At 39.7% G+C, this 24,740-nt stretch overlaps 1 protein-coding gene across 2 annotated transcripts; it reads right to left on the bottom strand.

Moving 5' to 3' along the window:
- Positions 1-4,844: 4,844 nt before the first annotated feature.
- Positions 4,845-23,888, bottom strand: FUNDC1 (FUN14 domain containing 1). 2 transcript variants are annotated; one of them, XM_070750514.1, is made up of 5 exons: positions 23,771-23,888; positions 18,228-18,384; positions 16,985-17,060; positions 15,446-15,574; positions 4,845-5,423 (listed from the first exon to the last, which is right to left on the bottom strand). In XM_070750514.1, the coding sequence occupies exons 1-5, from the start codon at positions 23,796-23,798 to the stop codon at positions 5,346-5,348; spliced, it is 468 nt and encodes a 155-aa protein (XP_070606615.1). In that variant the 5' UTR covers positions 23,799-23,888; the 3' UTR covers positions 4,845-5,345. The 2 variants fall into 2 exon arrangements, with proteins under 2 accessions (XP_070606615.1, XP_070606614.1); XM_070750513.1 differs by lacking the exon at positions 4,845-5,423 and adding an exon at positions 7,436-7,573.
- Positions 23,889-24,740: the final 852 nt, after the last annotated feature.

The following is a 24,740-nucleotide window of genomic DNA, read 5'->3' as shown; positions in this document are numbered from 1 at the left end:
GGATAGACATGGCAATTTTGAGGTATGAACAGGTGCCTTCTTTAGAGGGACCATGAATTAATATGTCATCTAAATAGCACAAAATATGGATGGGCGTGGCCCGGATGTGGGCTGCCAAGGCGCCTAGGAGCTTAGTAAAGATTCGAGGAGCCGAGGACAGCCCAAAAGGCATAGCCCTATACTGATAATGCTTGCCCTGGAAGGCGAAGCGAAGGAATTGCCTGTGGCCCTTAGCAATAGGGATGTGGAGGTAGGCTTCCGTAAGATCCAGGAAAACCATGAAATCTCCAGGATGAATAGAGGCTAGGATGGATGATAAGGAATGCATCTTAAATTTTCTATATTTAATGAATTGACTTAATCTCTTAAAGTCTAGAATGGCCCTCCAGCCTCCGGAGGTCTTAGGAACCATGAGAAAGATGGAGTAGAAGCCAAGACCTCTTTGGGAAGAGGGAACTGGTTGGATAGCCCTGATGGACAACAGGTGTTGAATTGCTTCCTCCATTCGAAGACGAGATGAAGGAGATCTAGGAGATGGGAATGAGATGAAATGCTTAGGGGGCATGGAGATAAACTCTAACTGGAGCCCCCATTCCACAGTAGAGATAAGCCAGGGATCCTTACAGGAACAGCGCCAGCTGGAAGTGAACCAAGCAAGATGCCCCCCAATGGGAGTAGAATGGAGATTACCATCTGGGCTTTCTAGAAGCTCTGGAAGAGGAAGAACCTCTTTGAAAGCGAGATCCTCTGCCCCTGGTGTTCCTGTCTGCTTGGGAGTGAAAATGAGAGGTATACTGACCTGGGTTCCTCTGAAAAGCAAACCCCTGATCTTGTTGACGATTGAGGCGTCAAAAAGGCTGAGTTTTGATGGCCTTCTTGTTGGTGGGCCCTAAAACTTTCTTTTTGTCAGCGGTCAATGTTAGAAGGGGGTCCAAGAGGTCAGCAAATAAGAGGTTGCTCTTCAAAGGACCCATGGCAAGCTGCCCTTTTTGCCTCACTCTCGCCTGCCAGGGGTAAAGCCATATAAGTCTTCTGGCTGTTGCTGAGGCCGCTACCGACTTTGCTGCAAATCTTGATGATTGCTACATATTGGGCCGCTGCAAATACCTTATTGAAGTACTGTTGACCCCGTAGGTCATCAGGGGGGGATATGCTGCTGGAGCTGTTGAAGCCACAAGAGAATGGTTCTGGAAAAGAATGCTGCTGCTGCTGCACTTTTAATAGCCCAGGTATCAGCGAAGAAACAGTTTTTGAGCATTTGCTCTAAACGTTTATCTTCGGGCTTTAACACTTCTTCTGCTTCATTAGGCATAGCAGCCACAGAGTGTAGAATCTTTACTGGTCCATCAGCTTTGGGACAGACAAGAAGGTCTTCATAAGACGGAGAAAGCTTATATAACTTCTTGTCTTTAGAGGTGGGATTAGAACTGTAAGATGGATGGTCCCACTGCTTGAGCAGAGGATCTTTGAACAATTTCGGCATGGGGATGATCTCATTGTCTTCTTGTTCCTCCATAAAATATGGCAGGCTCTCCTCAGGTGGAGCTGTTGAAGGATCAGATGGTTTATCCTGACTAGCTAAGCCTGTGGCAACTCTTGCCTTGAATAAAAGAGATTTGAACAGTTGAAAAGGAAAGATTGCAGCAGGAGATGGAATCTTGATCTGTGATTCCTCATCTTCTGACAGGCATTGGAAAGGGTCATCCTTGTCCTCTACGTCCACATCATCATTCTCATCCATAGTTTGAAGCTCCAGAGGAATGTTAGTAATAGTAACAGGTAGTGAGGGAGATACCCTGAACGCCTGGGATGGATCTGGCTCGGAGGGATCTTCCATCATAATATCTGGCTCCTCTGGACCTAAACCCCATAGGTTAGGTTGGGGTCTGTTTAGGTTTGGCTCATCCAGAGAAAGCACAGGGACACCAGAGGGAGGCAATTTTGAAGCCTCTGGAGGGTCAGAGCGGCTAACGTGCACTTGTGCCTGCACTCTTAAACGTTCAGCCGATCTCTCATGAATTTTTTGAAGAGCTTGGTCCCGTCTCTTCTCAACCCTAGTGGCTCTAGCCATTGGAGGGGCTCCCGAGGAAGAGGAGGAAGAGGCCTGGGGGATGGTGTCAATTTCATCACCAGTAGGCCTATCCTCTCTGGGACCCTTAGAAGTGCCTCTCTTGGGAAACGAAGTCATGGCCTGAACAAATTACAGGTACAAGACTTGGGCCAAAAGATGGGAGAAGCTATAAATGGGCAATGTTCTCAAGAGGAAGGGGACCCCCAAGCTCCTAGGCCCAGGAGCGTCTGCAGCTCAAAGACAATCTGGACGGTACCAGAGTTCGTGTCAGTGAGTACAGAGGGGCAGGCCCCACTAATTTTAAATAATAAACCAAGGCACACTGGTTTGGAGGCCTAGCCAGGGAGAAAAAGCCTGAGGGTCTCAGTCTACTCCAGGGCCACACGGTGAACTTAATGGTGTCAAACGGGACGCGTGTGGGCGATCCGCAAGTGCCAAAATAACTGGGCGCTGAGGGTCTTCGCACCAAGAAATAAACCGTTCCACCGAATTTGCGGAAAGGAGGGGCAACTAAAGTCCAGGAGATGAACAAGAGCGCTTGTTAGTGTCCCACACCGCTGGAGGAAAAAGAGCCTTTTTTTTCTATTTTTAGCTCGCCGGTAAAAAACCTCCTAGCCGAGTAGATTTATCATAACTGCAATCCGGCAGCAGCACGAGCAAGGCGATTGCGAAATTTGTGGCAGTAGCCATGCCACGGTTTCTCCCTTTGGCGCCGAGCCCAGTAAAGCTGGCGCGAGAAGGCAAGCTTCTAAGTAAAGGCAATTGCAAATTTTTACTTAGCTGAGATTGAAGACGGAAATGAAGAGGGAAGGTGTTATTGAGAAGAGCTGAGCCACCACATGTCCTGCCGATTGCAGGACCGAGCGAATTCTGGGGAAGGGGTGGATCCAGCAATCTTTTAAAAGACTAGGCTCCGTCCTATGCGGATTGGACAGTGAGCAACCCACGTGACTGCTGGACTCGCTCTTTCAATACGGAGAATGGTCCCTTCAGAGAAAAATAATTTGCGCACTTGCAAGATGCCAGAGGGGAGCGTCTGAAGAGTCCCTGCCAGTGCTCAGGCCAGCGCAGCACCCAAGCGCTGTCAGTGACTCCAGTATAAGTCGAGGTCAGATTTTTCAGCACATTTTTGGGGCTGAAAAACTCGACTTATACTCGAGTATGTATGGTATATACATTTTTGAAATCAGAACAAAAAAATGATTCAGAAAAGTACAAGATCAACTGTGATGATTGCAAAAAATATTTTTGTAGACCTGTGTAACCAACTTAGTGGGGGACATTAAGAAAGCTTTGGTGACTGATAGTGGTACCAAACCAATTCCGCCAGTCTCAGTTTAAGGGAAGAGTTGGCCTGGAAAGGGAACAAATTATATGTCCCCGAAGCTGTGTGGCTTGAGGTGCTATGCAAGTGTCATGATGTGCAGACAGCCGGTCACTTTGGATTCCTCAAAACCTTTCATTTAGTTAACCATTTAGTGGCTCTGGGGTTGAAAAGGACATTGAGTCCTATGTGCAAAGTTGCGTAACCTGCACTACAATGAAGCAACTGGGTAAACTACTGGGCTTCTTACAATCAGTAACAACAATATTGCTATGGATTTCATTGTAAACCTCCCTAACAGCTGCGGTAACATGATTTGGACCGTAATCGATCTGTTCTCTAAACAAGCCCATTTCATTGCTTATCCAGGGTTGCCATCTGCCCAGAAGTTGGCTAGCCTGCTTATTAAGCACATATACTGGCTGCATGGAGTACTTAGGAGGATAATTTCAGACCAAGGGGTCCAATTCACCACAAAGTTCTGATGACAATTTGTACTCAGGATTGGATCTTCATAGGGATTAAGCTCCATTTTTCAGTCCCCCACCAACAGTGCTGGGAAACAAGCTAATGCAATGGTGCAACAGTACATCAGGTGACTCACCAAGATAATAGGGCTTATTTGCTCACATTCACAAAAATTACCTATAACAACACAGTTCACAGTAGCACCGGATATACTCCATTCCACATTGTTACTGGGATGGAATTTGTACCCATCCCGGAATGTCCGCATTCACAGCCAGATAGTGTAGTGGTACAAGAATGGATGTCGAATGTAAAGAAAATGTGGGTTGATGTATAGGATGCTATGGCAAATGTTAAACATAAATATAAAATGCAAGCCAACAAAAAGAGACGATCACAAACCCCATTCTATGCAGGCCAAAAAAATTATCTGTCTACAAAATTTCTCAATTTGAAGGTACCCTCCAAAAAACTGGCACCAAAATTCATCGGGCCATATTGTTAAAATAATAAATCCAGTCACAGTACAACTGAAATTTCCATCTTTGTTGGGAAAGATACACCTGATGTTTCCACACAAGCTTGTTGCATCGTGTATATATATTCCCTTTGCGAGGTCCTGATCATATACCACAAATTAAAGTGCACAAAGCTTTCGTTCTCCTAATGCTCTTCTGGAACCTGAGAATACTTGGTATTCAAAAGCTTGCATGCTATTGATATTTCCTTATATGGGTTATAAAACTGTTCTCCTAATATGAATTTCTTTTCCTCAGCAGTATAATTGCATGTACTTTTTAATCTATTAACTCAAAGGTACCATTATGCAGTGATGATACTGAAGCATTGAAAGTATGAATAGTATTTTGTAGTCCAGAATCAAGAAGATTATGGTTTGCATCTCATATAGGCTGCTTGAATGCAGATTCATAATACAATCCCAAGTTGCGAAAAAAATGAAAATATAAAACAGCAAAGATCTGCTGTTATTTTACTCTTTAATGGGTTCATAGCTGCTTATTATTTCATCGTTGCAAAAAAAAAAAAACATGTACAAATTGTTAGTATGTTGTGATTTCAAAAAAAAGCGGCTAGCCCTGCACTGAAAATACAATATTCTACATGTTTGGCATAACATTATTAACTACAGTATGAGATAATTTTATATAATAAATATAAACTCTAAAATGAAAAATGCAGAACAAAAAACCCATATTCAATATAAACTGTAAAGGAAAATGAAAACATTATGAGAATTAGTCTTTTTTCCTTTGGGAATGATACTGAATGCACAACAGAATTTTCAGGAAATCTCCTTCAGGTAAGCATAAGGAGGTAAAGCCTAAGACATAAAATGCTCCGATGTATCTGGTAACTCTATCCTTCTTGCTCAGGAGATTCAGGGAAGACAAAAAAGATCTGTGCATCGCTGTCATTCATCTTTACCATGGTTAGGTCAGCAGAATGATGAAAGTCATGTCCTTAAGATGCAAGACCCAACAAAAAGCCTCCGAGAAACCCACCAGACACCACGATGTTCTGTTTAAGAAATTCTGTTGACTGAAAACGAAAGAGGATTATGGCAGATTGTATAAATGCATTGGATGCTAACCAATGAACACTTAGTTATATAAAAAGATCATGCTATTCTCTTTAGTTATTCATTTCAGACATCGACAACCCCTGATCCAAGAGGATCTTTCTAATGTTTTTTTTTTCAAACTTTCCATCCAACATTATTTTTGTTAGTTATTTTGGAACAGTTGCTACAAGTTGCTGAATTTAATTAAAAACAAAATAAACACACATTAAAACACAAATAATTAGCTTTCAATAGGCTTAACACATTTCTTTCACTAAATTCCATTATTTCTCAAATTTGATATAAAATGTGATAAAAAATCCAGCTCTTGGCCTTTTTAAGTGATATTAGCACTGATTAGATAGTTATACTACAATACCTTAACTTCTTTCTGGGAGGCCAATGAAGGAAAGTTTCTAATAGACAACTTAAAATAGTAGTTTATGACATAAATCAAAATCCAGAACATTAATACATTCTCTAAATTTTCAAAACAGAGCTTTTTTGCTTGATAGTGAGGTCCCTTTAGACAAATCTATTATTATTTTAAAATATATTATTTATAATACTAGCCGTCTGAGATACATCTCCAAACTGCAGATTCAGTGATTTCAGCATTAATCTCAGAATTGTTCTCAGTTTCATGAAATAACTCAATTCTTCAATCATTCTTCCTGCCAGTAAGAATTCTTCACAAGTGTTAGCTCCCTTATTACTCTCTTGACACATTTCATTATGTGTTCTGAATTTATATTCCAAATTCTGAATTCTGAATTCAATCCTACATACATACTGGCAACTTTCAGATTTGTTTGTCCCTTCTGTGGATAATAATAATGTGGTGTTTTTTTTAATAACTGCTATACAGTGATCCCTCGATCTTCGCGATCTCGATCTTCGCGAAACGCTATATCGCGATTTTTCCACCCGATGACGTCACTCTCTTCCTTCCTTTCTCATCTTTCTTTCTCTCTCTCTTTCTCTATCTTGCTTCTTCCTCTCTCACACTATCTTCCTCCCTCTCTCATCTCTTTCTTTCTTTCCTTCTCTCTCTTTCTCTATCTCTCCCCCTCTTGCTGGCGGGCGGGCGGGCGCATCAGCGAGGAGCCGGGGTTTCCCCTTTGCGTGGGCGGCGGGGAAACCCCGATCTTCGTCTGCTCGCTGCTGCTGCAAGCAGGCAGGCGGCGGACAAGCGGCGGGCGGACAAGCGAGGCGGCAGACAAGCGGCGGGCGGACAAGTGGCGGGCGGACAAGTGGCGGGCAGGCAAGCGGTGGACAAACGGCGGGCGGACAAGCGGCGGGCGGGCGGGCAGGCAGGGGACAAGCGGCCGGCGGACAAGCGGTGGGCAGGCGGGCAGGCAGGCGGCGGACAAGCGGCGGGTGGACAAGCGGCAGGCAGGCAGGCGGCGGACAGGCGGCGGGCGGACAAGCGGCGGGCAGGCAGGCGGCGGACAAGCGGCGGCCGCGGCAGCAGCGAGGAGCCGAAGATCGGGGTTTCCCCTTTGCGTGGGCGGCGGGGAAACCCCAATCTTCGGCTCCTCGCTGCTGCGGCGCTGCCGAGCAGATCAGCTGCTGGGCGGCGGAAGGAACCTTCCCTGGGTCTTCCCAGGTGCGGAAGTAAAAACACCATCTGCGCACGCGCGGCCATGGAGAAAGGCGCGCATGCGCAGATGGTGTTTTTACTTCCGCACCACTATATTGCGAAAAATCGAGTATCGCGAGGGGTCTTGGAACGTAACCCTCGCGATACTCGAGGGATCACTGTAATATGATTTCAAATTGGATGTGCTCCCACTGTCTTAAACAGAACATAATATGATATAGGTTATTGTATTCCGATACTATGATCATCTCATCCCCACCCATTTCCCATTTTATTTATATATTTATTTATTTGATTGATTTTTTTTAAAAAAAAAATTAATTTATTCGATTTTTATGCTGCCCTTCTCCTTAGACTCAGGGTGGCTTACAATATGTTAGCAATAGCACTTTTTTAACAGAGCTAGGCTATTGCTCCCACAATCCGGGTCCTCATTTTACCCACCTTGGAAGGATGGAAGGCTGAGTTAACCTTGAACCGATGATGAGATTTATCACTTTGTGTTCCAAGGTTGTCACTTCTGAGCTATTGGAAGCCCGAGCAATATATCAACTTAAAAGCTTTTTATTAAAAAACAAAAATCCAAAAATAAAAAGCCCACAATCCCCTAAAACATGCCATTTCCTTGGAATAAATCTCTGAGCATTTCTTGTTTAATGTCCTGAATGTGTCAGACTTGGATTATAGTAGCAGCCTATCAAGTGGGCAATCTAACATTTCATTTTATTCATGACCAGTATGCTCTTGTTTATATTTTAATACACTTTTCTTACTCTGCTTTTGTCTCTTAATAATGTTACATCAGGGCTGGATTATTTTATTATACTACATATAGCAGAGTCAGGGCCCTCTTAAGAGCTTTTTGTCCAGGCTCCTGTTCTCTGAAGATGAATTGCTTAACTTTTTAAAAGCACTAACATATTTATCATCATGAACATTTCAGTTTAGAAATGCCTTCAATAATTTATGTTTTTGTATCAATTATTGCTTTATTCCATGACAGCACCACGCTTATCACATTTATATCTTCCCATAATCAAGCGATTCTTAGCAGTTAACATGATATAAAGAAAAGCAGTGAAAATAACATTAGCATAAAATCAAAACATAAAATCTGCCAAATAAAAGAAATGACCCAATTTAATTAGAATGCCACTGGGATAGTTTTGTATCAGTATCTTTCTGACTAAAATTAGTGAGGGTATCAGTTTGATTTTCACAGAAAGATTGTAGCATATAACTGGCCTTGCTATCAAGAAATAGCTCCTTTTATCCTCCAAAGTGGGACACTAGAAATACTATAAATACTTTCTCCATGAATGACCTAACTGATGAGTCTGAGTCTGATTGGCACAAGCAGCCCTGTAAATTACCCATGTGCCAAAATATAAAGGCTTTTGTTAGGTCAAACAATCTTCTTAAATTGCACACAGAAGCTAACTGTACCTAGTACAGCGCCCAAAGCAAAAAGTGTAATATATTTGGGCAGCAAGTGCCAGTATTACATAGACCACTGGATTCTGTAAGAATTATTGTCCCTGAATTATATTTAAAAGGAGGTTAGACTATTACAAAGTACCTTGCAATAATCTAACCTGCTGGCAAGAATAGTGCAAATGTATCTCTTCTGCCAAGTAATGATGTAACTGGTGCACTTGTCAGTGCTGGGCAAAGACCCTTCAATTCACAGCTCCCATCTGCTGTACTAACAAAAGCTGTGACACTAGAAGAATCACATTCTGAATCTGCTTCTTCAGGGATAGTGCCCATCTTCCAGTAAGAACACTGATGTACCTTTGACTGGGCATGGCTAGAGTTTGTTCTGTGCCTTCCAATCTCCGGTCTTCAAGTACCAGAAAGGACATCAATAGCATTTTCCCTACCTACAGGGGTAGTGATTGAGCATCAGCAGGATATGATGGCATAGCATACCCTGAACTATCAAATGATCTCACCCAGCAAAGTGAACAGGAGAGAGAAGAGCAAACTCAAACTCAACCCTGATAAGACGGAGTGGCTATGGGTTTTGCCTCCCAAGGACAATTCCATTCGTCCGTCCATCACCCTGGGGGGGAGGGGAATCACTGACCCCCTCAGAGAGGGTCTGCAACTTGGGCATCCTCCTCGATCCACAGCTCACATTAGAGAAACATCTTTTGGCTGTGGCGAGGGGGGCGTTTGCCCAGATTCGCCTGATGCACCAGTTGCGGCCCTATTTGGACCGGGAGTCACTCATGCCCTCATCACCTCGAGGCTCGACTACTGTAATGCTCTCTACATGGGGCTATCTTTGAAAAGTGTTCAGAAACTTCAGGTCGTGCAGAATTCAGCTGCGAGAGCAATCATGGGCTTTCCCAAATATGCCCATGTTACACCAACACTCCGCAGTCTGCATTGGTTGCCGATTAGTTTCTGGTCACAATTCAAAGTGTTGGTTATGACCTATAAAGCCCTTCATGGCACCGGACCAGATTATCTCAGGGATCACCTTCTGCTGCATGAATCCCAGCGACCAGTTAGGTCCCACAGAGTGGGTCTTCTCCGGGTCCCGTCAACTAAACAATGTCGCTTGGGGGGACCCAGGAGAAGAGCCTTCTCTGTGGCGGCCCCGGCCCTCTGGAACCAACTCCCCCCAGATATTAGAATTGCCCCCACCCTCCTTGCCTTTCGTAAGCTTGTTAAAACCCACCTCTGCCGCCAGGCATGGGGAAACTGAGATACTCTTTCCCCCTAGGCCTTTACAATTTTATGCATGGTATATCTGTATGTATGTTTGGTTTTATAATAAGGGTTTTTAACTGTTTTAATATTGGATTGTTATATGCTGTTTTTATTACTGTTGTTAGCCACCCCAAGTCTACGGAGAGGGGCGGCATACAAATCCAATAAATAAATAAATAAATAAATAATAAATACACACAGAATTCTCTGAACCAGAGATAACTGACTCACTTCCCCTTTCCTATTACCATTGTCTTCAACTCCATTTAAGTGAAGCATTGCAAGATGATATCTGCAATCCTGAATCCCATAAGGCCTTCCAGTACAACACCAACTAAAAACCATTTGGATCCATTAGACATTTGGACAATCCAAATGTGTTTTTTTTTTATTATTATTATTATTATTATTATTATTATTATTATTATTATTATTATTTATTAGATTTGTATGCCTCCCCTCTCCATAGACTCGGTGCGGCTCACAGCAATAATAAAAACAATGTACAATAACAAATCTAATACAGTGGAACCCCGACATAAGAGCTGCTCTACTTAAGAGCAACTCGAGATAAGAGCTGGGAGGGGAGAGATATTTTTGTTCTACTTACAAGCCCAAATTCGAGATACAAGCGCCAAGGAGCTGTCTCCTGAAGCCAAATGCTAACTTCCGCGTTCGGCTTCAGGAGACAGCTGCGAAGCGGCGCGCGTGTTTTAAAAGGTTGCAGCCGGCCTGGGGGGCTCGGGGGGGTGCTTGCAGCTTTCTTTCTTGCTCTTTTTCTTTCTCTCTTTTACCTTCCCTTCCTCTATTTCTTCTTTTCTTTCTCCTTCCCACCTTCTTCCCTCCCTCCCTCCCTTCACTCATTCCTCTCTTACTCTCCCCTTTCATAAGTTTCCTTGCTTCCTTCCTCTGTTCCTGTCCCTTCCCCCTTTCTTTCTTTCTTTCTTTCTTGCTCTTTTTCTTTCTCTCTTTTACCTTCCCTTCCTCTATTTCTTCTTTTCTTTCTCCTTCCCACCTTCTTCCCTCCCTCCCTCCCTTCACTCATTCCTCTCTTACTCTCCCCTTTCATAAGTTTCCTTGCTTCCTTCCTCTGTTCCTGTCCCTTCCCTCTTTCCTTCCTTCCTTCCCACCCTCCGTCCATTCATTCACCCATTCCTCTCTTCATCGCTTAAAGCCGGTCCCTGGTGCAAAAAGGGTTGGGGACCTCTGTCCTACAGGATTGGGTGGCAGAGAAGTTGAACATATGTAAATTTAAAAGTTTAAGAAAGTTTACAAGTTAAGTGAAAGAAACTTCATTATTCATTTATATGTACATGTACATTTCTTCATTAAAAACATGTCTTTCTGCATAATTTAGACTAACTTTGTGAGTTTTTTGAGGGCTGGAACCAATTAAAATTATTTACATTAATTCCTATGGGGAAAAGTCGTTCGAGATAAGAGCTGCTCGACTTAAGAGCCCAGGTCCGGAACGAATTAAACTCGTATCTCGAGGTACCACTGTATTTAAAAATATCTAAAAACCCCTTATTTAAAAACAAGACATACACACAAATATACCATACAAAAATTATATAGGCCTGGGGGAGAAATCTCAATTCCCCCATGCCTGACGGCAGAGGTGGGCTTTAAGGAGTTTATGAAAGGCAAGGAGGGGGGGGGCAATCCTAATCTCGGGGGGGGGAGCTGGTTCCAGAGGGTCGGGGCCGCCACAGAGAAGGTTCTTCCCCTGGGTCCCGCCAGACGACATTGTTTAGTCGACGGGACCCGAAGAAGACAAACTCTGTGGGACCTAACTGGTCGTTGGGATTTTTGCGGCAGAAGGCAGTCCCGGAGATATTCTGGTTTATGCATCGCCAGGGGTTTTGGATGACAATATCATCTGGATCAGGTACAAGTTATAATAAATAACAGTACTAATTGAAAAATGTAATTTATACATAAAATAATACAAAACAAGTCCTAAACTGTGGAGATGCAAAAATATTTATTGTGAATAACAAGGGCCTGCATGTGCCAAACTGTGGGTAAAGGAATAATATCATCTATATACAGTGATCCCTCGATTTTCGCGATCTCGATCTTCGCGAAACGCTATATCGCGATTTTTCCCACCCGATGATGTCACTCTCTTCCTTTCTCATCTTTCTTTCTCTCTCTCTTTCTCTCTTGCTTCTTCCTCTCTCACACTGTCTTCCTCCCTCTCTCATCTCTTTCTTTCCTTCTCTCTCTTTCTCTATCTCTCCCCCTCTTGCTCTCGAGCGGCGGGCGAGCGGCGGGCGGGCAGCAGCGAGGAGCCGAAGATCGGGGTTTCCCCTTTGCATGGGCGGCAGGGAAGACCCAGGGAAGGTTTCTTCGGCCGCCCAGCAGCTGATCTGCTCGGCAGCGCCACAGCAGCGAGGAGCCGAAGATCGGGGTTTCCCCTTTGCGTGGGCGGCGGGGAAACCCCGATCTTCGGCTCCTCGCTGCTGCGGCGCTGCCGAGCAGATCAGCTGCTGGGCGGCCGAAGAAACCTTCCCTGGGTCTTCCCCGCCGCCCACGCAAACTCCACCATCTGCACATGCGCGGCCATGGAAAAAGGGTGCGCATGCGCAGATGGTGTTTTTACTTCCGCACCACTATATCGTGAAAAATCGAGTATCGCGAGGGGTCTTGGAACGTAACCCTCGCGATACTCGAGGGATCACTGTATATATCATTTTTTTAAAAGCTTGAAGAAAAAAATTAGGATTCTAAGAGCATATATTTGGGGGCATTACATATATATTATGATTATCCTAATTCACTAAAAAAGCCCTCCAATTTTGTTTTTTTAATATCTGTTATTCATTCTTCAGATTCTTCAAATCTTTGTTAGAGACATGTTAATGCAAAATCTGCTTTGGCAAAAAGCAATTTATTTTAGAATTTTATAACTTATAATAATAATGTATTATATTATTATTTATGATTACTATTAAAAAGCTCTTCAGGGGATTGAGAAACTAGAAAATAAAAGCTTAGCATTCTTGTTTCTTTCCCTGTAATTCAACAATGCTTTAATTCTAGCATAAATGATTGAAATAACTCCTAAATAAAAACTGTATAAGTATACTTCTACTAACCTGTTACACTAAAAGTAGAGGTATATAGCAAGTTAAGATTATAAAATTGATTATAATGCAAGATTTTGTAGTCTAAAGCTAATGCATTTCTAAAATATGTTTTTAAATATTCTATACAATTCTTCACCTAAAAAAGAAGATTCCTGGATGGTAGGCAAAAATGGTAAAATAATGTATAGCATAACACACATGCACACTATAAAACACCCAGCTAACTGAATCATATTAGAATAAAGGAAACAACAACAGTTAAGGTTCTTATCAATAGTCAAATATTTCAGGGAAGCAGCAACTTGTTTTGGACAAGTTCAGAGGAAAGCTAGGCCATATGAGACACAACATGTTGGAGATTTATTAAAACCCTGCGGTTCTGTTCGGGTCGTATCTGACCCAAAACAAAGTTTGAGACCCTGTAAAAAAATTTCCCTGCATATCTGAAACCAACATGAATAGATGGCAATGCGACATTTGAGGGGTTCTTTCTATGAGTATTTTTTTTTTGATGGGGAGGGGCTTAGATTTGCTGGGCAAAAAAAGTAAAACTTGTACTGTTCCTGGGTCAATATGACCGGGACAAAAAAAGGTTTATTTTAGCTACTTAAATTTGGGTTTTTTAAAAACTTTTTTTGGCTGGGATACTAATTTGAACATTTTTAACACAATGAAAGGAAAAATGAATGCTTATTTGTTTATTTTGCTCAGAAAAGCCCCTCCCCCATCTGTGTGCAATTTTGTTCATTTTTATCTAGATTAGGCTGCCAGTTCCAATTTTTTAAATAACTTTTTGCATTGGATTACTAGTTTGAACATCCCTGATCATAAAAAAAAATAAAAATGAAATGAAATGGAAAAAATAATGCTTAGTTGTTTATTTTGCTCAGAAAAAGCCCCCTCCCCCGGCTATACACAATGATTTTCACTTTATATTTTTTTAGGCTACAAATCCCAAATATTTTTAATATCTTTGGCATTGATATACTGTACTAAATTGAACATTCCTGATAATAAAAAATAGAAATGAAATGAAAAAAAATTAATGCTTAGTTGTTTATTTTGCTCAGAAAAGTCCTCCTCCCCCACGGCTCTGTGCAATTTTTTTCAATTTATATATATTTTAGGCTCCAAATTCCAAATTTTTTTTAAAATCTTGGCATTGGTATACTAAGTTGAACATTCCTGATCATGAGAAAAATAAAAATGAAATGAAAAAAATTGATGCTTATTTATCTATTTTGCTCAGAAAAAGCCCCCCCCCCCCCCCGGGCTGTGTGCAATCATGTTCACTTTATATTTTTTTAGGCTCCAAATCCCAAATATTTTTAATACCTTTGGCATTGATATACTAAAGTGAACATTCCTGATCATAAGAAAAATAAACATGAAATGAAAAAATTGATGCTTATTTATTTTTCTCAGAAAATCCCCACTCCCACCCCGGCTGTGTGCAATCATTTTCACTTTGTATTTTTTTAGGCTCCAAATTCCAAATATTTTTAAAAACGTAGGCGTTGGAATACTAAATTGAACATTTCTGATCACAACCAAATGAAAATTGAAATGAAAAAAATTGATGCTTATTTATCTATTTTGCTCAGAAAAAGGGCCTCCCCCCCCCCCCCCCGGGCTGTGAGCAATCATGTTCACTTTATACTGTTTTTTAGGCTCCAAATCCCAAATATTTTTAATACCTTTGGCATTGATATACTAACGTGAACATTCCTGATCATAAGAAAAATAAACATGAAATGAAAAAATTTATGCTTATTTATTTTTCTCAGAAAATCCCCACTCCCACCCCGGCTGTGTGCAATCATTTTCACTTTGTATTTTTTTAGGCTCCAAATTCCAAATATTTTTTAAAACGTAGGCGTTGGAATACTAAACTGAACATTTCTGATCACAACCAAATGAAAATTGAAATGAAAAAAAAATGATGCTTATTTGTTTATTTTGCTCAGAAAGCCCCCCCCCTGCCTGTGTGCAATTTTTTCAGTTTATATTTTTTTAGGCTTCAAATCCCAAATATTTTTATACCTCTGGCATTGATATACTAAATTGAACATTCCTGATTTTTTTCATTTTTTTATGATCAGGAATGTTCATTTTAGTATATCAATGCCAAATCAATAAGCATCAATTTTTTCAGTTCATTTTTCATTTCATTATGTTCAGAAATGTTCAAACTAATAATCCAATGCAAAAAGTTATTAAAAAGTTGGAACTGGCAGCCTAATCTAGATAAAAATGAACAAAATTGCACAAAAACGGGGTGGGGGCGCTTTTATGAGCAAAATTTAAAAAGCATTAATTTTTTCATTTCAATTTTCATTTCATTGTGTTCAGAAATGTTCTAATTAGTATCCCAACGAAAAAAGTTTTCAAGAAAGCCAAGTTTAAGTAGCTAAAATGAACCTTTTTCAGTCCAGGTCATATTGATCTGGGAACAGTACAAGTGTGACACTTCCACGAACAGAATATCGGGGTTAAACATTTTTCCCCTGAACGGGCCATCCATCCATATATCAAGAAATTTCACAAAATCAATATGTAAAATCAATAATACGTATTTTACCTCTTCAATTAATGTGTTGATTTCTGGTGCTGCTTTGTTTGCACGTTTTTTTAGCTGCTTTTTTGCTTTATTTACATCTTTTTCAACTCTTTTCCAGTCAATCTGTATGTAACCACTATGGCTAGCTATCTAGGATGATAAAAGAGTTTTAAGAATGTTAAGAATACAAGGAATAAAATATCTGCATTGAGCAAAATAAAAGATTGTCTGGATATAAAGAGTCTTAGACTAAATAAGCACACCTATTCTTGCTTGTGAGCAGGCTGAGGGACCTCAGGAAATGATAACTCTGTCAATCAAGACAGAAGTAGGGGGGAAAAAACCCACCTCAGATATATGCAATAAATATTTCAGACCATCCATAGAAAGTTCTATTCATATCATGCTCCACTTTCTCTACTTCTTCTGTAGCAGGGGAAATGGGGCGAGTTCAATGATACCACTTTTGACCCCAGTTTGATCCCCAAATATGTATCAGCCACCCTCAGTCATGTACGGTATATAAGATTGGCAGACTATAAATTTACAGGGTGCATTCCAAAAATAATGCAATTTTTTAAAAAGTAATTTATTGAACAGATTTGCACAAACACTTAAAATTCTTCAAAGAACGGTCCTTGGGCCTCTACACATTTTTTCCAGTGACTCTGCCATGACTGGTACGCACCCCGGAAGGCGTCTTTGGAGACCTCTCGCAAGGTCTTAGTCATGGCTGATTGGATCTCTTCTATGGATGAAAAATGCACCTTGCCACAACACACTACGAGTCCGCGAGTTCCTGGCCAAATACCAGGTGCCAACGCTGCCCTCCCCCCATAGTCCTGACGTCGCCCCAGCAGGCTTCTTTTTGTTCCCAGCCCTGAAAGGAACCCATTTTTCGTCAATAGAAGAGATCCAATCAGCCATGATGAAGACCTTGCGAGAGGTCCCCGAAGATGCACATTTCACATTACCTATCTCCCTAGACAAAATAACATGTATCAGACTCTTAATCTGAAATAGGATTGTTCTCCTTATGAACACACTTTAACTTTTATTTAAAAGCCAATCAAGCACACTTTAAGGAATTGGGTGAACTCTATGACAGATTGGGAATATGTAAAATGATTTAAATTCCTTAAGTCAGTTCATGTGTTTGGTTGTTAATTATTTGCTTATTATTTTTATTTTCTATTTTAAAAATAATTTAAACACTTCTGAAAATCTGCTTACAGAATCCCCTTAAATATTTTATTTATTTGTATATAGCCTTTATTATTTTTACAAATAACTCAAAGCAGTGAACATATGTATAGTCCTTCCTCCCCCAGTTTTCTCACAATAGCTATGTTTTATGGGTTGGGCTGAGAAAAAATGACTAACCCAAGGTCACCCAGCTTGGCTTTCATGCTTAAGGCGGAATTTGAACCCCTGGTCTCCCATGAGTTCAAATTCCTCTGTTTAACCTATTTCTTTAAGTTACATTTCCTTTTCTATATGCAAAACACTTAACTGACATTTATTTGAATTTCTATCTTCAGAATAATAACAACTGCCTACCTGTAGCAAAAGAAAGCCACCACCTACTGCAGTTGCTGCAAGTTTTCCAACCTTCTGAAACAAAAATCCTGCACACCTTAAGAAAAAGAGAGAAATTCAATAAGTGTGTAGACTTACTGTACACTTACTTTCAAATAAGCATTCATAAGACAATGGGCAATAAATAAAGCCACCCCGAGTCTTCGGAGAGGGGCGGCATACAAATCTAATAAATTGAATTGAATTGAATAAATATATGGTGTTATATTAAATGCGAAAAGTACAGGAAATATGTAAGCATGCTGACAAGGCAGACAAAGTAATGACAGAAATTACAGAGAAACATAAGAGATTAAGTCATGTTAAAATGCACTCAGAACCTGCTTTTTTAAAATAAATATGATCATACAGCTTTCTGTAACTTCATGCCTTGAATCTTGCACAATCTTTAAGGAGAATGTGCTATCCATAAGAATATACAATGAAGATGCTGTCAAATATAAACTATTCATCACTCTACCAAATACTCCAGTGTTGAATATATTTGTTCAATCTCTTTCAGCCCAATTACAATGCACTTTTAAAATAAATTATTCTTTAACATTAGCTTTTATTTCCGGGAGAATCATTTTTCAGCTTCTTGCATATATTCAGTTTCTGATAACTAAAATTAACCTACATATCTACCCTCATTATTTATATTCATTTTCTTTTCAAAAATCACAACAAAAACATTTTGAAGAAATTTTAGCAAATTACTTATATGAATTATTGAAAAATCATTTTGCTTCTATTGACTTAATAGTTTTATAGTTCAGCAGACAATAGGTTATTTAATAAAAAAAAATACAACACATTTAGCATAAATCAATTTTTTAAAAAGCAGATTAAGTAGAGATAATCCTCAATTTACAACCACATTTTATGACCCTTCTTGCCAGATGTTAAGTGAATCACTGTTGTTAATGGTTGTTAAATGAATCTGGCTTCCCCATTGACTCTGCTTGTCAGGAGGTCACAAAAGATGATTATGTGACCACAGGACACTGCAACTGTGATAAATACGAGTCACTTGCCAAGTATCTGAATTTTGATGTGAGCACAGGGATCTGCAATAGTGGTAAATGTAAATAATAGTCACAAGTTCCTTTTTTTTAGTGACACTGTAATTTTGAATGGTCACTTAACAAACTGTTGTAAATTAAGGACAACTTATATATAAAATAAATGTGCCAAATAGAATGTCAAAGTAATTTGTTCTCACCAGCCTGTTATACCACCCATTACAATCTGAGTGGCTACAGAATACTTTTCTACAATAGGTCCAGAATTTCTGCCAAATACACGATTCCACCAATGATGACGCCTTGCATATTCTGTTAAATCCAGTACTTCATATGAATCATCATCGCTGTCATGTTCTTTAAAAGAAATTGAAAGTTAGTCATTTTTTTACATTTAAAAAAGATGTAAAACTACAGTATTCAAACATATGTATTAAGAAAAAAGGTAATACAGTGTTCCCTCAATTTCCGCGGGGGATGCGTTCCGAGACTGCCTGTGAAAGTCGAATTTCCGCGAAGTAGAGATGCGGAAATAAATACACTATTTTTGGCTATGAACAGTATCACAAGCCTTCCCTTAAGACTGTTTCATTTAATGAGCAAATTGCCGATCCCAACTATGATTTGTTAAACAAGGACTACCTGTATTATATTCATTACAATGGTATTTAAAGTTGATTTATCAAAATCTATCTATTTAAAGTATATTGGTCTCTCCAAACAATGCACTTAAGTGTATCAATTTTTTTCTATTGAAGATAAAAAAAAATCCGAGGGCTCCTTAAACTATATGAAATCTTTAGGCACTACATTTCTGGAAGAGTATTTTAATAGACATTAATAGATTTATGGGAAACTATCTCAACATTAAAGGTGTGATGTTGAATTATTTACCAAAAGTCTGGAATTTGATTATATGGTTATACTAGTTATAGGTTTGGTTTGGGAAGAAAAATAATGAAGACAAATTAGAAAAGTAATATTCCAATTATTGCAGACAGTAAAGACTGGCTCTTGGAAATGTTAGAATTCTGAAAAAGTATATTTAGTACTTTATAGAACATCAGTATGTTCTACTAATCAAAGGATGAAGAAATATGTTCTTTGGCATAAATTTTATGATTAGTGTTGCGTGTGCTCCCTGTCAGCCTTTGGAATGTTCAGACTCAGAGGATGAAGGTGAAATGGGAACTGTCAATTTACCTCATTTAGGAGATGAAGAAAATTTAAGTGAGGAGGAGGCTGAGATAGTAGAGCAGCCTTCAAATGAAAGTATGCAGACAGATGTATCTTCAGACAGCTTGAGCTACCAAGATCCCAGATGGATAGATCCAAAATTCAGAAGAGTGCAGAGAAGGATGGAAGAACTTGGTGGGAAGAAGTTTTGAGATGCATTTTAGAGCGTAAGTTAATTAATTAATCAATTGAATCATGTCCAGAATCGGGTGGAAGCAGAGCTGCTTTTGTCAAATTTGTAATCCAGCCAACATGGCGTTTTGCCGTCACTCTCTGATAAGTGAGTTTTCTATTGTGTGATTTATTGCCTTTCTATTGCCTTTTTAATCAGCAGAAACCGGCTTAAAGATTAAATGATGCTTTCTAGCAGTCAGTGAATTAATTAGAAAGATAAATGACCTGGTTTGCCATCTAAAAGAACTGAAAGTATTTTGCTGCATAATGGAACTGTATTTTACTAGAATTTAAGTAGAAGAAATAAAAGAAGTTTATTGGACTTAATCCCTGGATAGTTCAGTGGATTTCAAGCTGGCTGAAGCATAGACATCAGAGAGTTATTGTTAATGGCGAGTATTCTGAGCAGAGACAGGTTCCAAGCTGTGTGCCACAAAGGTCTGTTCTGGGTCCTATTCTTTTTAATATGTTTGTGAGTGACATAGGGGAAGGTTTGGTAGGGAAGGTTTGCCTATTTGCCTATGACTCTAAAGTGTGCAATAGGGTTGATATTCCTGGAGGGGTCTGTAATATGGTAAATGATTTAGCTTTACTAGATAAATGGTCAAAGCAATGGAAACTGCAGTTTAATGTTTCCAAATGTAAAATAATGCACTTGGGGAAAAGGAATCCTCAATCTGATTATTGCATTGGCAGTTCTGTGTTAGCAAAAACTTCAGAAGAGAAGGATTTAGGGGTAGTGATTTCTGACAGTCTCAAAATGGGTGAGCAGTGTGGTTGGGCAGTAGGAAAAGCAAGTAGGATGCTTGGCTGCATAGCTAGAGGTATAACAAGCAGGAAGAGGGAGATTGTGATCCCCTTATATAGAGCGCTGGTGAGACCACATTTGGAATACTGTGTTCAGTTCTGGAGACCTCACCTACAAAAAGATATTGACAAAATTGAACAGGTCCAAAGACGGGCTACAAGAATGGTGGAAGGTCTTAAGCATAAAACGTATCAGGAAAGATTTAAGGAACTCAATCTGTATAGTCTGGAGGACAGAAGGAAAAGGGGGGACATGATCAAAACATTTAAATATGTTAAAGGGTTAAATAAGGTTCAGGATGGAAGTGTTTTTAATAGGAAAGTGAACACAAGAACAAGGGGACACAATCTGAAATTAGTTGGGGGAAAGATAAAAAGCAACGTGAGAAAATATTATTTCACTAAAAGAGTAGTAGATCCTTGGAACAAACTTCCAGCAGATGTGGTTGGTAAATCCACAGTAACTGAATTTAAAGATGCCTGGGATAAACATATATCCATTCTAAGATAAAATACAGGAAATAGTATAAGGGCAGACTAGATGGACCATGAGGTCTTTTTCTGCCGTCAGTCTTCTATGTTTGAAAATTAATTGTCTGAGAAGCAATTATTATTAACAGTCAGCTGACTCCAGCCTGAACCAGAACAATTAGCAATTGGGTATTTTTGTCATAATTATCATTATTATTATTATTATTTATTGGATTTGTATGCCGCCCCTCTCCGCAGACTCGGCATCATATAGTATTAATATGGTATTTTTTGAAAATTAATGACTATGTGTTTCACATATATGTTAAACTTTTATTATAAATGAACTATTTCATACTGTAATTGGTTTAATTTTATTTACGAGTTTGAAGGGTGGCTGGAATGATGTCTTTTTAATGTTTTACTTTTCACTAATTTTTAAAAATTCTTATATCTTGAATTAATTAAATGTTGCTTTTACTGTGTATTTTAGTACTCTGTTCATATTTTGTAAACTTCTAAAAATAAAGGACAAAATTTCTAAAAGGCTATTATTTTTACATAACCAATCAACCCAGTTTTCATTAGCTGTTAGGAAAGAGTGTACTATTATATAAATGGATCTGGAATTACATTCTAATAATATTTTCATAAGAATCAGTAGAACAGCACACTATATTTATAACTAAAATAATTCTTAATTAACGGTTATGTAGTTTGCAAGTTTCTTTGCCATAGATGCACTAAATACATTCTATTGTTAAGAACTATATTGACAGCTTACTTTAGTTTACTCCTTTAGTTTGATTTTGATTTCTCTTTCTTCTTGATGAAAGACTGGACAGTAGTGATAGGAACTAATATAAACTGAACCTAAAGTTCCTCATTCATTACAGACATTAGAAGTCCACGATCTTGAACTTCACATCTGTTAACTGTTTTAAAATTACATGGACTGACATAGCTTTTATGACATAGGAATGAAATAACAATCAAACTGTAAAACAATCATATTAGAGACATGAAGAAAAATTAATATGGTCACCACATATTAGAATGTGTTGAAAGAAAGATATATAATACCTACTGCAATCAGATTTTCAAAATATTGTATTTTCGATGGTCGTTAATAAAGTTAATGATACTGTAATCTTTTAAGCAGAAAATAAAAAATAAAATTCTAATTTTAAAATGGTAAATACAATTTAGGGGAAAAAGAAATGTAAATAAAATGAATTTTCTAAACCTACTTCAGCTAACAGTTATTATAGTAATAAAGTATAAATTAGCTATGGTTTCCAGTTCTATTTCCAGTTGACATTTTCTTAATATCTCTAATTTTAAAATATAAAATTTAATTTATGGTAGAATTGTAAATACAATACAATCATAATTTTAAAAAATTAAAATTTAAGAGGCACTATTCTTAAGTTTAACATTTTGAAAAATTAAAATTCTAGGTTGAGTGGTGGTCAAAAGGCAGTAAATTATCATTTAACTATTTAAAAATGGAGAAAAATGGCATATCATAAAATGGCCTAACAAATAAAAATCCTGAGCTTGATCAGCACCCAAAACATGTTTGTCTAGTTTGGTTGAACATATTGCAATTAGTCCATAAAACTGGGTTAGCTGAGGGGTTTTTATTTTTTTATTTAACAAGTGTCTCATGTCAACAGAGCCACAGCTTATTTTGAATTAGAGGCTAACTGCCAGTTATTTTACACAAATTTTGAGTTCCATACTAAGCAAAGAAGCAACAGTAAAAATGGTAAAAACTATTCCTTCCTCCTATCAGGAATGGGACCATTCCTCGGGAAAAGAACAGATTTGGATAAACACCATTATATTTATTCACTTTCTATCACAATCTTCCAGCAGTTAACAGAATAATAAATCCCATGATAAATTAAACCCACCAATGCACCACTAAATAAAACTACTGGAGCAAAAATATTTTAAATGTATTCCAATTCATACCAATGTTATAGGAGAAGCTGAAATGTTGTTCATTTCCTGGTCATTCGGTAATTTCATTTCCAAATGACAATTAGCCATGAAAGGGCGTGCCTAGTTAATTACACATACACAAAATGTATCCAGTGATCTTATTCAAAAAGACCTTCCTACAATCGCTCCCAAGTGCGGACTGAAACAGTGAGCCCATCCTGTCAGGTAAACATGGTATATGCATTTCTAACTCGTTTATGGGGCTAATAAACTATCTTCAGTCGTATCTTGATTATATGGGGAGATGGCAGAGAGGGAATAGCTTTTAAAATTTTCTACAGAGAACAGAATGGATGGGCGCACTCGAACCGACAAACTCAAGACGCAGATTGGCAAAGCCAATCGTGGCTTCTAACCACGATGCTGCTCCAGGATTCAACGCAGCGTAAGCTCCAAATCGCCTGGCTCAAGGGTTGGCAAAGTTGGCTCTTCTAGGACATGTGGACCTCAACTCCCAGAATCCCTGAGCTAGCATGACTGGCTCAGGAATTCTGGGAGTTGAAGTCTACAAGTCATAGAAGAGCCAACATTGCCCACCACTGGCCTGGCTTATGACCGTCCCCGTGAGGCATCTCGTTGGCCATTTTGGGAGCTGGCTTTTGGCCTCCTCCTGCGAGGTTCTTCTGACGCACCAGTTCGCATCTTTCTACGAGTAAGGCGAGCCCCGCTCAGATTGCGTGCCTAGTTAATGCGCAGTTCCCGGCAGACGTCCCCCAACCTCCCCTCCCCTCTTGGCGAGAGACCGCCGTTCCGTTCCGCCCGCCCTTCACGTTTCCCAGCGGGAGTCCGAGGAAAGCTCCGCCCCGCGCGCTCAACCACTCAGCTTTCGCCCGATCCTCGGTACGGTTGGAGGGAGGGGATTCTCTTCCTACACAGAGCCGGAGGTCAGAGAAGGCCTGGGGAAAGAAGGCAACTCCTAGCAGAACGGGCCCGTGATTTCCTCCGCTAGCGATTGTAATCTCTTCCCGAAATGTTTGGCAAGCTCCATTGGGGAAAGCAGGAATAGCGCCATGACAGCCCTGAGAGAAATAGGGCTCTCACTGACCTGAGGCGGAGCGATTTCTCCGAGACATGTTTAGTGGCGCCTGGGAAAAGCGGGAGGAAAGGAGACACCGCGGAGTTCCGCTCAGCCGCAACCTATCTCACCCCGCATCATTCTGAACTCCGAAGGTTTCCGGCAGGAGCGCATGCGCGTTGCAAAGAAAACAGCCTCGCACGCTAGTACGGATTGTCGCTCAGTAACGTCATCAGAGAATCTTCCTGGGGACTCTGGGAATTGTACTTTGATTATTGCTCTGCGCTTAAGCATGTACAGTATTGCATTCAGTCTTCCCCGCAATTAGGAAAATAAATTGATATAGACTGAATTTCTCCCCCGGAATACCATGTTTCTGTAAAACCTGCCGAAAATAAAAGGCCATTTAATTTCTACATAGGGTAGTAGTCTGCGAGTTTCTGTAGATTAAAACTTGTTTATCTCTTGTCAGAAGGGTTAGCTTAGCAGTGTTACATTACCTGTACAAGGTAAATTCCTCCTTGGCAGATCTGGTGGAAACTTACCCCGAGGTTGTTGTGTGTGTGTTCGTGTGAAAGATAAGAGAGCAGGGAATGGTGTGTGTGAAAGGAAATCAGCGGACAACGTAGTAATGGAGAAAAGAAACGCGGGGAGCGAGTTGCTGGCAAACCAGCAACCAGAGAGGAGACGGCCTATTTGTGCCTTCCAACATACATTAACCCAAAGAGACTGGTGATCACATCTATAAAATGTCAACTAGTCGCCATCTGCAAAATAATAGGTGAGAAAGCATTACAGAATTGCCTTAAAATTGTGGCGAGATAAATATCGTAAAGCAGGGATTCTTAATTTGGGGGTTCAGGAACTTGAATATGAAAAAAAATACAACTTCATTTTTTTTACTAATCTCTGACATTTGGCTTGCATTGTTTAATAGAATCAAAACGTTCACATATTACTATATTTGCTAACTTTTATTTGAGCATTACAGTTTTCCTTT

The sequence above is a fragment of the Erythrolamprus reginae genome, chromosome 4 (assembly GCF_031021105.1).
Source record: "Erythrolamprus reginae isolate rEryReg1 chromosome 4, rEryReg1.hap1, whole genome shotgun sequence".
NCBI lineage: Eukaryota > Metazoa > Chordata > Lepidosauria > Squamata > Dipsadidae > Erythrolamprus > Erythrolamprus reginae.
This window is presented reverse-complemented; position numbering and strand designations above follow the sequence as displayed.

What these genes read in the sequence shown, in the direction of transcription:
- FUNDC1 (XM_070750513.1), bottom strand. Translation starts at nt 23,798, where the DNA reads ATGTCTCGGAGAAATCGCTCCGCCTCAG. An exon ending in GTGGCTTTCTTTTGCTACAG is followed by an intron (nt 15,575 to 16,984) that starts GTAGGCAGTTGT and finishes TTATCATCCTAG; the next exon opens with ATAGCTAGCCATAGTGGTTA. An exon ending in TCAACACATTAATTGAAGAG is followed by an intron (nt 7,574 to 15,445) that starts GTAAAATACGTA and finishes GGCTTCCAATAG; the next exon opens with CTCAGAAGTGACAACCTTGG.